Source organism: Hoplias malabaricus, chromosome 7 (assembly GCF_029633855.1).
Source record: "Hoplias malabaricus isolate fHopMal1 chromosome 7, fHopMal1.hap1, whole genome shotgun sequence".
Taxonomy (NCBI): domain Eukaryota; kingdom Metazoa; phylum Chordata; class Actinopteri; order Characiformes; family Erythrinidae; genus Hoplias; species Hoplias malabaricus.
The window spans coordinates 26,194,428-26,208,993 of NC_089806.1; the positions used below are offsets into that span (position 1 = coordinate 26,194,428).

At 37.0% G+C, this 14,566-nt stretch overlaps 1 protein-coding gene across 4 annotated transcripts in view; it reads left to right on the top strand.

The window, feature by feature from the left end:
• cdc42bpab (CDC42 binding protein kinase alpha (DMPK-like) b) overlaps positions 1–14,566 on the top strand; it is a 78,993-nt gene that overhangs the window by 18,546 nt on the left and 45,881 nt on the right. For all 4 annotated transcript variants that reach the window (XM_066676479.1, XM_066676481.1, XM_066676482.1 and 1 more), the window contains exons 2-5: positions 5,959–6,050; positions 10,500–10,583; positions 10,977–11,072; positions 14,008–14,156. In XM_066676479.1, coding sequence (XP_066532576.1) covers positions 5,959–6,050; positions 10,500–10,583; positions 10,977–11,072; positions 14,008–14,156 — 421 coding nt within the window. The remainder of the gene's footprint in view (positions 1–5,958; positions 6,051–10,499; positions 10,584–10,976; positions 11,073–14,007; positions 14,157–14,566) is intronic.

Below are 14,566 nucleotides of genomic sequence, written 5' to 3' on the forward strand. Positions count from 1 at the left end.
TTTGTGTCGTTACCTCACTGCGGCCGTAAATAATCTCTCTTATGGCTTCCAGATGTCCCCTCGCCAGAGTTGTGGGATAGCACACGGACACACATGCATGTGTGCATGCTTCGTAGGCCTCTCCGCATCCCATAGCATACACACCCCTGTCCCCGGCAATAGGGAGGGCACATTTGCACTCCAGCACGCTACTTCGCACGCACTCCCTCAACCAGTCTGGCTGGGAGGGAGAGGGAGAGTGAGAAAGGGAGGGAGACATGTTTTTCCAGTCCCACACTGAAGCCACTTGACTCTTTTTCACTTCGTTTAAAAAAAAAAAAAGTTTAATTATTGAATCTTTTCTCCTGTAGTGTCTTGGCTGTGCTCTTTGAACCCATGCCACCATAACACCTCTTTTAAATGTATGAACAGAGGAATAGGCAGTAGTTTGGCAGACTGACGCTGTGCCTTTACAACATTACACATTGCTTCACATTCTCCTTTGTCATGGCAACTGTTGCTATGTTTGGCGTGACTGTATTTTCTTTCTATGGTGTCATTAAGGTGTGCAGTTACTATATGGCCATTGTTCTGTTGCTAGATTCAGCGAAGTGCAGCGTCACCCAACAGCGGTATTAATTACCCTACAGTCCTCCTTGCAAAGTGAGAGGGTAAAGTCCTGCATTGATTTTCTGGATCTACATATTGTAAAAATATGCAGTTATTTACAATTGCTCTCTTAAAAAGCCACCCTCCAGGAGTGTTACCCAGAAATGAATAGGAATCGGATCTGAATTCGAAACTTTTTCTACATATTCTGCATGTCAGTTTCTCAGTGTGTGCTTTTATTTTTCCCCTCATTTAAATTAGATTTGTCATAGTTACATGATTAAACAAAATTAACTATATATCTAAAACATGTATATTTTTAATGTATCAGGCTGTGTTTTTAGTGCCTGTTCCTATAAATGAGAATGAGCCCGTGTGGAATTCAATACAAGAGCCCAGAAGTGAGGGGCGAGGAGCAGAAGCTGTGGAATTCAGTAATTTTGCTTGATTCTCTTTCTCCTCTGTTCTTATTTTCCCTGTACTTAATCAGTTTACTTTGTTTAACCTCATATTTCAGCTCTCACAAAAACATGTGTCCAGCGCTGTCACTGGAGATGCTCCAATGAGGAAGTAGGACAATTCTAAAGACTCTGACCTCTTGTGTAAAATACAACACAAACTCAGTATGGCTTATTTTATCCAATATTTTCTGATGTAGGCAGACCACAGAACCTGAGTGGGTTGTGTATAGTTTGTGGGTTGATAGGGGAGGGGGAAGATGACTTCTCACTCCTCTGACTGTCGTTGCTTCAACTTAAATGCTGTACAGTTAGTTCCAATGCAATAAACACAAAAGAGATTGAGTGCTGTGAAAAGTCCTCTGTGGTGATTTTGGAGGGGGGATGTTATAGGGAATTTTATGATAGTTTTTAAATATACACTATACTTATTAAAGAGTATTAAAGTATATTTAAGAAATGTTGTAACTGTCTATAACAACCCTTTCCAAAACTGATCAAGGCTGATTCAATACTTATTTAATAGGCTAACCCTAACCCTAGTAACAAACTGTGTCTAAGAATCTTTGAATTGGTAACCGTAAGTTATCAAACAGTCTCCTCTTGTAGATGAGTGGTCCTGTGACCAGGATGTGTGTTCATTTTTTAAAATGTATATATTTATTTTAAGAAAATAACTACAATTAAACAATTGCAAAATGGCACCTTTTGTAATTATAGAAATTTCTGCAATAACTTAGCAATAGCAAAACCACTAACTATATGTATTTTAATGAACTGTTTGTTCAGCATGTGCCAGGCAAACATTATCTAAGTCCGGCAGACATTGCTAGACATTGGTAAACACTGTAAAGACTTAACATGTAGTCTGAGGTTTGCTGATTCCATTCTGGCCTTTGATTGACCCACAGGCCTGCAGCTGGCTGCAGCTTCACCTCAGACTGGAAGATGCAGATGAAATGCGAACATAAACAGAAGTGGGGAGGGCAGCATATCAGACAGGGGAAGGGTAACAATTTTAGTTGGGACAGGAGGATAGGGCCAATGGGGAAGGCAATATACTACTTGAAACTGAGGCACACATCAAATGAAGGGCTGTGAATCAGTGGCAAGACCAGAGAAATTCACAAATCTTTATATTTTCTACCTTTAAAAAAATAACAGTTGAATTATCTTAGTTTGATATAGTTTTATGCATTATGTCCCTTTACCTTATAACAAGCATAAAACAACCCTAATAATTTGCAGATGTCTTGGAATTCCCAATTTCACTTTAAATGGAGAAGCAACTGCATTTTAGTCACTGTGGCTACTGCAGCATCTAAGGTGGCGCTGGATGTTTTGAAACAAGAGGTGCCAAATAAGCAGCTGAATTCATCTTTATATTACAGAGTTAGTAATGGGTAGTGATATGATTTTGGAACGCTTTTGGAGCCCTAACTTTTCGTGTCATGAATCTAACTATGGTAATGTCCAGAAGCTCTGATATTGCTGCAGACCAGAGCGTCACCGAAGCTTTTTTTTTTTTTTTTTCTCCCTGATGTGAAGGCTTGTCACTTTTTTTCATAGTCCAAGATTTTTAACCACTACACCTTGTAAGTTCCAAAGGGACAAAGAGGCTACTCAGTTCCAAGGGATAAAATATCACGCTGCCTCTTATTGTTTTCCATGGAGATTGTGCAAAGTGCAAAGGACTGTAGGAGCAGTAGCAGTGCGAACGAGGCAAAGCGAGTGCCAGATTTAAGATTTCTCCAACTTTATGCAAATGAGAAGCAAGTTTCACTGGGCCACATCGCTGTTCTTTACACATCTCTGTACGATTACAAACTTATTAAAATGAAATGAAGCATAGAGAAAGACTTGTCTGTATTACTCGCAGGGCTGTTAACACTTTTTAGGGTGGTATAATCTTTATAATGAAGTGGGAAGTGCTGATAATAGTTTAAGCTTTTAATTTATTTAATATCTAATTATGAAGTCACCAGGAACTGTATATGCTAGTTTATAAAAATAATGTTTTAAAATCATGTATGAACGTTTAGGAGGAGATAAATCATTGATTGAAGGCAAAAGAAAAGAAAATAGCCACAGCTTTTGCACACAGCATTTAACTCAAACTTTACACATGCTTGGGCCAGACAAACCTTCTTGCGTTTTTAAGTGATGCCCAAAAGCAGCCAGCAGATTGTGTTCGATTTAATTCATTGTGAATTCATGTCCTGCGACTGCCAATTCTGAAGCGATATCGTGCAGCCCATTTGTAGCAATGAACAATTTCGGAAACCCTAGGCTATAGACCACCACAGAACAAATTAAACAGTGTGCCATAATTGTCCGCATGATGTAACAACAGTAGTTGGCTATTAAACACACATTAAAGTGCCATTAAATGTATGCACGTTTAGACTGAGCCTATGGGCCATGCTGCATATTGTGTGGTTCTGCTAAGCCTTTGAGCATGGTGGGCTTTGATGTCCCCTTCCTTCCAGGGCTGCTGCCACATGTGAACTGAATCAGTGCAGAGTGTCTGAGGCTGACTCGTTTGTTTTATTTTAAAAAGGCATTTCCTCTGCCTCCCCAGCTTTATATGGATCTATTCTCTGAGCCAAACCCAGCACTTTCATGGCAACAAAGGTGTCTGATCTTATAAGCTCATTGCTGATTGGTAGCTGAGGTATTTGGACCTCCTCCCAAGCATGTGCCAGTACTACATTTCACCTGACAATCACCCTGACATACTGTGCTCTGTTGTTTCTTCCCCTCTTAAAATGTAATTGTGCCATATCATATTTGTAAGCAACATCACAGAAGAGCAAAATTCAGTTCCCTATAGAACCCGTTAATTTATGTTTATTATTTAATGAAACACTTAATGTGGCTGTACTTGAAATGTCCGAAATGCATTCTACTGAGGCAGTTTTTGGGAAAGGACGGCGCAGGGTCATGTCTGAATCAAATGTTAGTATAAAATGCTGCCTTTCTTTTCGTTCCGAGATCTTCAAAGTTGTTAATTATTCTCTCTGGGTAGCATTAGTGTGTAGGTATCCTGGAAAGATTGACATGGTGTGTCTGAATCGTGATTTGATTACAGTTGTCTTCATGTCAAAATATTGTCTTTTGGGACAGCCCAGGTAGCATGCATTCTGTTTTAGACACAGTCATTTTCTGCCACTTCTGTAGCACACAGCCTCTTAAAGTGGATAAAAATTAGTCCTAGCATACCTCAGATTAGCTCTGTCCAGTGTGTCAACCTAGTGTAAGTTCGGTTTTGAGATCATGTTGTATTCAGGCAAAACCGCATTGCATTCGAGGGATCATGTTTCAAGGGATGAGATGTTTGCCTGTATCATATTCTTGTGTTCTTGTGTTATCATGTGTTGGTTTGCACATCAGCTCCCCTTAAATGTGGTTTATTTATATCTCTTATTCTGCAGGCAGACCAAACGTGAGTAATATTTGCCTCGTGGAAAACTCATTTAACTTGGATGTGGGAACATAAAAGAAGAATTCACTTATGGCAACAGTTAGGCTAATTTTGTTTTGGAGAGAAACGAAGGAACTACAAAGCTAACTAACATTAGCTGTAGGGTTGGGTGGTATAACGATAATACTGTATACCGTGGTATTTAAAAATGTGGACGGTAGCACAAAATGAGGGTGGTACAGGTGAAATTTCAATTTTGTCCTTAAAAATTGACTAAAATGTTCATGTACAGGGAGGGGGCGCTGTGGGAGCTCAGTGACTGCTGATGTCACCATCTGAAAACAGGCAGAATAGGGGGAGAAAAACACAAGCCCAGTAACTGACTGCAGTTGTAAGTTTAGCGTTGAGTTTTGGTTAAAAAAGAAAGAGATAAAAAAGAAAGCTGTAAACAAACAAAATTGTAAGAAATCCCTTCACTTGACTTTGTGCTGCTCACAGGTATATGGCTTTATCCTCTAAATATGTGTGTTGAGCCTCAGTTCACTGAAAAATCTGCAGTGATCACAAGAGCCTGTTAGCACCAGCTGTGCTTCTAAACAGTGTAGAACCGTCTTATTTAGCTTGTTTTTGAACTTTTCTGTTCCTTCAGCAGAAGTTGCTCTCTTCAGTGAAATTTGCTCTCCTGATGGAGCATCCCCTCCCCACCATAATACCGTATACCATGATAATATTTTGAGATTATTTTCCTCAATATAATTTATCACTCCAGACTCTCCCGTATTTATCTGATTATTAATTTTCTGCTTTTAAAATAATTAATTATGTTTCTAACATATTGCTGAATTTTCACTGTGATATTTTTGGAGGATAAGCCATAAGCGGTTACTTTGGTGATCATCTAGAGGTGTGCCATTCAAAAACAACATTGGATTTAATGAATCCTTTTTATCAATCTGACTTTCAGGTTCTTAAACAGGACTCCAAATTCAGTTCATCACTGTAAACTTTATGAAATGACTGGTCGGCCTCCACCTTTTGTGTGATAACAAATACATTCTTTTTGCATACTCTTCTATCATATTTGTCTGATTTTTCTTTAACAATCAGTCCACTTCTATCATATTTTCTGATTTTTCTTTAACAAACCAGACCAGGTATGACGTAGGTTCTAATGGATATATTCAATATGATGTTTTGACGGTGAAGACTGAATTTGGTAAAAAGGTTTTTCATATAGTGCCACATTAACTTGAATATTATTTAGAACTTCTTGAAACTGGAGAGGTTCATCTCTTTCACTGATATGTTACCAACATAATTGCACATGTTGTTATTAATGGTATTGCTTTCATATCAATAATCAGTTGTGTTTTGTAATCCTCGTCTTCTTGTGTAGGGCATACTTCTAAAAGGGAATTTTAATGTTATTGTGATTACTCTGGAAATGTTGGTGAGAGTGTTACTTATGTCTTGTTTTTGTTTCTACAGCCAAACCCTTCACCTCCAAGGTTAAGCAGATGCGCCTGCACAAGGAGGACTTTGAGATCCTGAAGGTGATTGGCAGAGGAGCGTTCGGAGAGGTATGCATTTGGCACATTTTGAAAGTTACAGCAGTTCTTATAACAACACCGTTGAATCGCATAAAGGCCACCATAGATTTAGAGAAGGGACAGGCCATATAAACATTTACACCCACCACGACCCTTAACTGGATAAGCGGTTACAGATAGTGAGTAATTTTGAAATATTCAGAATGTTGGACTCCCAGATGTCGTAGCCATGTTATCATTGCTTGGTTGATCCCCAGTGTTAACATAGCAATCTATGGCCGATAGATCAATTGAGGTTGCTCTTTGTCAGTTTTTCAGTGTTAGACCTCTCCTCTTCTCCTCTCACTTGCTTCATTGACAGCTACTAGTGGCTGTCTAACTTTTACACATTTTTTTAGGACAAAGTACCACACATTGTGGCAAAAATGGTGCTTTTTCACTGTATGGGATCTACTCTGGTTTTTTGCTTTTCCATTAGGCAAATCTGGGTTCTTGTACATAAAACCAGTAGTCTTTTAGTACTTGTTGGCTGCTGGTTCCAAGTGAGCTGAGTAGGGACTAATGGTGACGTGTAAACTTTGCATTTCGTGGTGACTGACAAGCCTCACTGGCCAGTCAACACTCTCAAGCAAAACTCTTCATCTGTAAAATCTCCAAGTTACAGCAGTGGTCACAATTTTATGACTTACAACGACAGCTTGTAAAATTAGGCCATGACCTTTTGAAGAGGTTCAAATGCCCCATGGAGTTGTGGCAGACAAAAAACACTGCTAATCTGTGAGAATTTTTGTATATGTGCACTACTTCATATCTTTAAGATTATAATTTGCCCACACATCTTTGAGAGAAATGTGTAATTTGTATATTAACACTTCAGATGTTCAGTTATTCAATAAACTTTTTTTTATATTAAATGTAGTACATATTCAGATGTCATTTGGCATGCCATCTCGGGATTGCTTTGTGTACCACTAGTTCTACACATTCCACAGTTTTGAGAACCACTGTTTTAAAATATTGGTTTTCCCACATTGTTTCAGTCAAGAGAGTCACGAAGCTTAGGTTGGTTTGATAATTCCTTCCTATTTTCTGTTTTACAAAAAAGTGGTGCAGCAGTTACATGGCCTTAGAAAGCAACTATTATGCCCTTTAAGGCAGATTAGAAAATTAGAAATAAAGCTAGATCTCATGTTCAGCATATGCAAATCATTTTCTTTCATTTTTACAGTAAACTTTGAAATTTTCTCAAAAATAGCAGGACTTAATTTTAATGTAGATTACCGCACGTGACCATTTTAATGTTTTTCTGAAATAGCCATCACCACACAAGGCTGAAACATCACTTATGAACTTGTTATAATCAAGTTTTGGTCTGTAGGTTCTGTTTATTTAAAAATAAATAAAATAATAATAAATAATATTACATGCTACTACAATGCAGAATGTAATTATTTTTGTTCTGAGTGTTTCTTTACAAAACTTGGAAAAACATCCAGGCTACTTTCAAGTAAGTTTGGAATTTCAAATTTGAATGTCATATGCCAAAATGATAATGCGGTATGAAGATAATTATGTATGGTTCCCAAGTCTTGCTTGGCCTCTAACTACAGTTGAGTGTGTGAATTTCCTTTGCACTTTGAGCATGATGTTAGGTAAAGGACTTTAGTGCTTGTTTGAAAGAACTTCAGGCAGTTAAGGCATTTTCGTAATGTCACCAAACATGATGTAGTCACTTTGGAATGTTTGGTAGACAGGTAAAACATGCCAAGGAAGCCTATTGGATTACACGCCAAGGCCTGGTTGTTCAGTGCTGGCCGTTTGAACTGAGGGGGGTCTGGAGAGCAGCCCAATGCTAAAACCCCCATGGCTTGTTTAACGGACCTTTTTATTGGAGTTTTATTTCACTGTGACTGAGAGGCGAGGTTTCGTGCCACTCGCCCCATGCCAGCTCTGCCCGTCCTGTTGCTTTGACATGCAGGGAAAGTTTTTAATCTTCTGTGGTTCTGGTTGAAATTAAAGCCTTCTGAAGTCGGCTTCTTTTAAAAATAAAATATTTTGCTTCTGGAAGCGTGAGCAGAATCAGGCTGAGCGCTGTACATTACCTACTATCCCATGTCAGGAAAATCACGGAACTGCTTGGATCTGATTAAGGCTTTGACAGTTTTTTTTATAATAGAAACCTACTGATCTGCTGACTCCTTAAGGCTATTTTTATGACTCATCAAGTAATCACAGCCTGTTTAAAAGAGCTGTATGGTAAAAATGAACTTGACAGAACAAAAAAAATATTATTGGCATTTTAAAGATTCCAAATGTTTTGGAAACAAATCAATAAACCAGACTTTTGTTACATGTCCTTTAATGCAATAATATTCATAGTATATGCGTCAGGTTTTGTATTGTACAATAAATAAAATGCTTTATCTTCATGTAAACTGGCAGCAACAACAAGCTGAATTATAGGAAAGGTTGATTATAATAATTTTATTTTATATATATATATATATATATATATATATATATATATATATATATATATATATTATATATATATATATATATATATATATATATATATATATATATATATATATATTATTATTATATATATATATATATATATTTTTTTTTTAATTGGTTAGTTATGACAGCCTGTTAATGTGGATTTTAAAGATACAGTAACAGACTTTCTTGATGACAGAATTCAAAAGAAGAACAAATTGTAAGAAATGGTTTTCTTTTGTGTTTCATAACTTGTTGAAGCATTCATGGAGCTGAGACTCATTTGTATTCTCCTCCCCTTTAAAGGCTAAATTCCTGTCAGACACACTGCTCTCTGATGTGCTTTTCCGGACCTGGGTCTTCTCTGTGCTGTCCAGCTGGAATAGGCAGCTCATGGAAACCCAGCACAAACTCCCTCACATTTTCTTCCCATTTTTTTTTCTTTTGGTATAAGATGCAAAGCCATTTCCAGAACAGCATGATAAAGGAAGTGAAGCTTTGGGAAAAAGTGCAGGGAAATGAAAGGCAGGTTTAGTTTGGGAGCAGTAATACTTAACCTCCTAGTGGACTAAATGAGGCGGAAATCTGAAGCTGGGCTGGTACATTTGAGCAACCCTAGATTTGTCTGTTTTTATGAAGTCTCTTAGATTAAGATCATTGCTCCAGTACAAATCTTCACTCGATTATATCCTGCCAAGTCTAGATCATTGTAATTGCTAGTTTCCGCCCTTTAAAAAAAACCAAAAAAACACTTGTACTCCATTTACACATTTTTTAATGAATGAAGCAGTTTTCAAATGACTAAGCATTCCAAAGATACAAAGTGTGGCTCTTTGAATCCTGAAAAAAGGGACACCAACAAAAACAAGTTTATATTCTTTTGAAAATTGGGTCTTCTATTGATTTATATTTTATAAACTGATCAGCCATAACATTAAATATTGATGCCTAATAGTCTGTAAGTCAATCCTGTGCTGCTAAGACAGTTTGCTAAGATTGAGTGATGTATTGTGTTAGGACTATATTCTATTATACTATACTATTCTATATCAAAAGTAGCAGGACACTTTTTATTTCAGAAATTAAAGGGAAAATGACATATCTGAATACCTCAGCAAGAAATGGGTGAGGGGGGCCTATCTTTTAGACTATGCCTGGAACATGGCTGCCATATTGGATCAGGGCAAGTTTTTCTAATGGGAAAGTCGTCATGTAGCATATCAGTGAAGACCAGAATTGTCTCAGAAATCGATTGTTTTGAATTTCTGTGTTCATAACTTTAGAAACACAAGAGATATTGCAAATCGGATTGCAGAATTTGATTTCAGTGACAACTTTTCTGAGGTAATGGTCTGTTTTGCAATATCAAAAAGCTAAAAATTTTAGTGATTATTTGTTTTTATGTCAATATAACACAATGTTTCTGGCATACTGACACATGGAAAGATTGTTTGATACGTGATCTATGGTATTGTTAAGGAGGCCTCAGTCTTAAGGCTGATTCATAATTATGTAAAGGTGCAGAGAAACATCAGACAAGGGATTCATGGGTTAATGAAGCATGCAGAGGCTTAGAAGAAATATTCACACCTCCAGTACGTCATCTATGTGGAGTTGTGTGTCAAGCAAGCACTGGTTGGCTATGCAGTACTCTTGGCTAATGGCTTGGGATGTTAAGCAGTGAATATTTGTGTGAGTATTACAAAGACAACGACATGAAAAGGAAGAGAAGAAAATCACAAAGGTTTCCTCTAAGTTTTCAGTCACATACTTCGTCATGTCATTTGTATGTTAGTGAAAATATTAGATGCCTTGTTATATTCATTAGTGATGATAATATTCGGGAAGTTTTCTCCAGCAAATGTTGATTTCCAACTCAATGTGAGTTGTGATCTTTCATCTTTCTTGTTTAAAATCTCTATCACTTTCTTTGTCTGTTTGATCTATTACTAGCAATAAAAATACTGTTGTCCACAGGTGGCTGTTGTGAAGGTCAAGAATGCGGACAAAGTGTTTGCTATGAAGATCCTCAATAAATGGGAGATGCTAAAGAGAGCTGAGGTGGGCATAATTTTTTATTATTTTTTTTTTATTTATTTTTTTTTTTTTATAAATTAGATTCTATCCAACAGATCTTGTTCTAATCATTTTCCTAAGGGATGTTTTTGGTTTTTAGCTGCACTGCCAATGTGTTTTCGTTCTTTGTGTCCATTTCATTCATCCATTTACAGTATTCTCCAGAGGAGCCATCCTTCAAGCTCACTAAACAGTACAACTCTTCTGGCAAACTATTAAAAACAACAAATGTGCTACAGTCCATAAGCATATGACTCCATTTTACATAAGTGAAGGATTAATCGGTCATTATTTGGCTGGGGGTCTGCCTATGACATGGGTTATTCACTGCTGACTGTGAGAAATGGCTTCCTGTGATGTGTTAACTGTGTTTCTCAGACGGCGTGCTTTCGGGAAGAGCGGGACGTGCTGGTGAATGGGGACAGCCAGTGGATCACAACATTACATTATGCCTTTCAGGACGAAAACAACTTGGTGAGTTGGTGAATTTTCAGGATTTTTGCTATTTAGTGATTTTATGCTGAGTAGTACTACATATGTAATTTCAGTTTAGTTATGACATTGGAGGCTTTGGAAGAGCAAGTTGGTGGATGTTCAGTTAATCTGCATGAAAACAGAGGACCACACTATATAGTTATGTTCAGTCATAAAATCACCATTTCACAAAATATTCGGTTTGAATATTTTCCTTCATAACATTGCAATGTAATGGATACCTGAATAGATTTTAGTATTTAGATATTGGCCCCTTGAATGATCACTTTAACAGATCACTTAAGTTACACATGCACATTTCTTGACAGTGCACAGAGTAAGACAGAATTCAGCATTCGATGTTGCAGGGGTTTCAATTTTGAGAATTATTTAAAAAAATAATAATAATAATAATGATTTGCATTAAATTTCATAAAGAATTTTACAGTTACATCTCCTGTACACTTAAACTTTTGGAGATACAAGGTATTATTCCGATTTAAATGAATTGATTAAAAAAACAAAGCTTAAAAATATTTAGAAAAGGCTTATTAATTCATTTTAAAACAAGACCAGGTGAAGCACCACATTCAGATTTAATTTACAACCCTTGTGTGTAGATGTATTTATAGTAATCTACAAAACGGCACAATAGCAAAGCTGTGAGGGGACATTGTGGGCCTTTATATTTGGTGACACCCCACCCAGCAATGAAAGAGATACATATAGCTTATGTTCTGTCTGTTCATGACAGATAAGCGTTGGAATTGGAAAGATGGTGAATCTGCTGTCATAGACCGAACCTTTCAGGGGAAATGATCTCACAGCTGGCAGTGTGTGTTTAGCTGTCTCAGCCCCCCAGTGAGTGAGACACATTTTCCTGTGTCTGTGTTTATATATGAAGCAGCAAGGAAGAAAGATGCTGTGTTATAGATTATCTGTGTGAGTGAGGGCTACACATTTTCATCAGATAAAAGGTGATTTTGATTTATTTATTCAGGAGTAAAGACCTGCATATAAATGGAAAATCCATGGTTGAATGAGTGTTAACTAGTGAGAGAAGCAAGATATATCTAAAATATTTTAGGCTGTTAGCCATTTGAAGTACATGTAAAAATGATTAATGATTAATCCTTATCACACAGAATAATCAAGCATGAAAATACTGGCAATGGACATTCTGTATAACTGTTTTCTCTAAATAAAAGGGTCATCAGTAACATCAACATATTTATTATAACAGCGTTAAAACATTTGCCTTTAACACTAAGCCAGCTGTGGATGCCACACACGTGATTTCAATTTATATACACTTTACTCCGATTGAGTGAGAGAGAAATCAGAAAATGTGTTGAGAGGATGAGAGCTTTAAGATTTCAGGACCATTCAGCTGGAGTGATAGTGAATCCAAGAGTAAGCGTGTGGGCTTAAGGGAATGACAGGAGACAGGTGAGTGGGTGAATGAGAAGTGGCAGATAGCTGGGTATAGCAGAAGTGGATGAAAGTTTATTTTTCTCCTTGTTTGAGCGTGGACTGAATTGCGACGAATAATGTTTCTGTAAAGGTCAGACCGTAGATTGGAGAATTTACTGCAGATAAAAACGGGGGAAACAAACTATGAAGCATGTTTATTGTAAGACTATTGGTATATTGTAAAACTTTCAAAGAATTTATAATGTTAGTTACAATCATTTAATGTATACTTGCTCAAATATGACACTACAGGTTGAATTCTTCATTTAAAAACCTGTATATAATTTGTTAGGAAGTCGGGACATTATGTAAAATGCAATAAAAACAAGAATCTGTAATTTGTTACCAGAAACTTTATTTAACTAACAAAAGCACAAAGAAAAGATTTCCAATGTTTTAACTGACCAATTGATTGTGTTTTATTAGTGCAGAATGATATGGCCAAAATATATAATCCTGATATCATTATGAAGAATATAGAAGCCAATAAAAAAAACAGTGGTGGGGGAAAAAAAAAAAAAAAAAAAAAGAGGAAACAATTAACTAAATGCAGTTCTGTGTAATGAACGTCAAGTCAGTGTCAGATGCTGTAAATATTGTATATCAAGACATGACTGACATGTTAATAAGGTCGCAGCATGGTGGCGCAGCAGGTAGTGTCGCTTTCACACAGCTCCAGGGACATGAAGGTTGTTGGTTTGAGCCCTGCTCCGGGTTTCCTCCTGGTGCTCCAGTTTCCTACCACGGTCCAAAAACACACGTTGGTAGGTGGACTCAAAAGGGTGTGTGTGTGAGCGAATTTGTGAGTGTGTGTTGCCCTGCGAAGAACTGGCACCCCCTTCAGGGTGTGATCCTACCTTGCGCCCAGTGATTCTGGGTAGGCTCTGGACCCACCTCTGCCCTGAACTATATAAACGGTTATAGACAATGAATTAATGAATGTTATTAAGGTGTTAACTTTGAGAGCATTAATATAAAAACAGTGTATGATAGTGATATGTATATATTTGTATTTATTAGGTTTCTTGCTGTAAGATTTGGGATGAGAAGTATGTCAACTAATCATTGCTAATACACTGGGAAGGAACGTTTGATTAGTGATTCTTGTTGATTAAAGTCAATATAGCAGCCCTATTGGAGAAATGTGTCATGGAGTTTTATTTAAATTCATGATATCTGCAGCTAAATAGATAAACAAACAAACAAAAAAACACTGTTAAGTAAGTTATGATAAATGAATCAGTGAGAACAGTGAACCATTTGAGTCTGTGATGGTAATACAGCTAAAAATGCAAAAACATTAATGTATTTCCTGCACTGATGTTGATAATGGATGACAGTACAGTGTTTGCAGAAAGGACAGTGGAGGATAAAGTATTACACTGGGTCTGTTTTGTTATGATTGTCTTGAGGGTTCACATTTCCTCATGTCATTCACTGCCTCTGTTCTTTCTTTCTAAAGTACTTGGTGATGGACTACTACGTAGGTGGAGATCTCCTGACCTTGCTAAGTAAGTTTGAGGATCGTTTGCCTGAGGACATGGCAAAGTTCTACCTGGCAGAAATGGTGCTCGCCATTGACTCTGTGCACCAGCTACACTATGTTCACAGGTGAGTGTCTTGTGTGTACACATCTATAAGTCAGCAGTTACTTAGAAATAAGGGAAACATGATTATTTGTCTTGTCAGCCAGGACTGTGGAGTGTATCAGGGTGTTAAGTTTGCCTTCAAAGAGCTATATCAGGGAAACTCTTTTTGATATTAACATTGACATTTCAGAGTATTCCAAGCGTTTACACATCTGTCCATGGCAAAAATTATTTTGGATTTATGTCTGTAATGTTGCAACTATTAATGCAATTACAACAGAACAGGGCTGTACAAAATGTGAGGCCCAAAATTGGCCAGTGAATCCATTTGAATACAAAACATTTTAAATTGAGTATTTTGTTTATATAGCATATAGTACTGTCTGTGGGTCCTTAAGGTCTTAAAATGTACACTTTTACTAATTTTAAGGC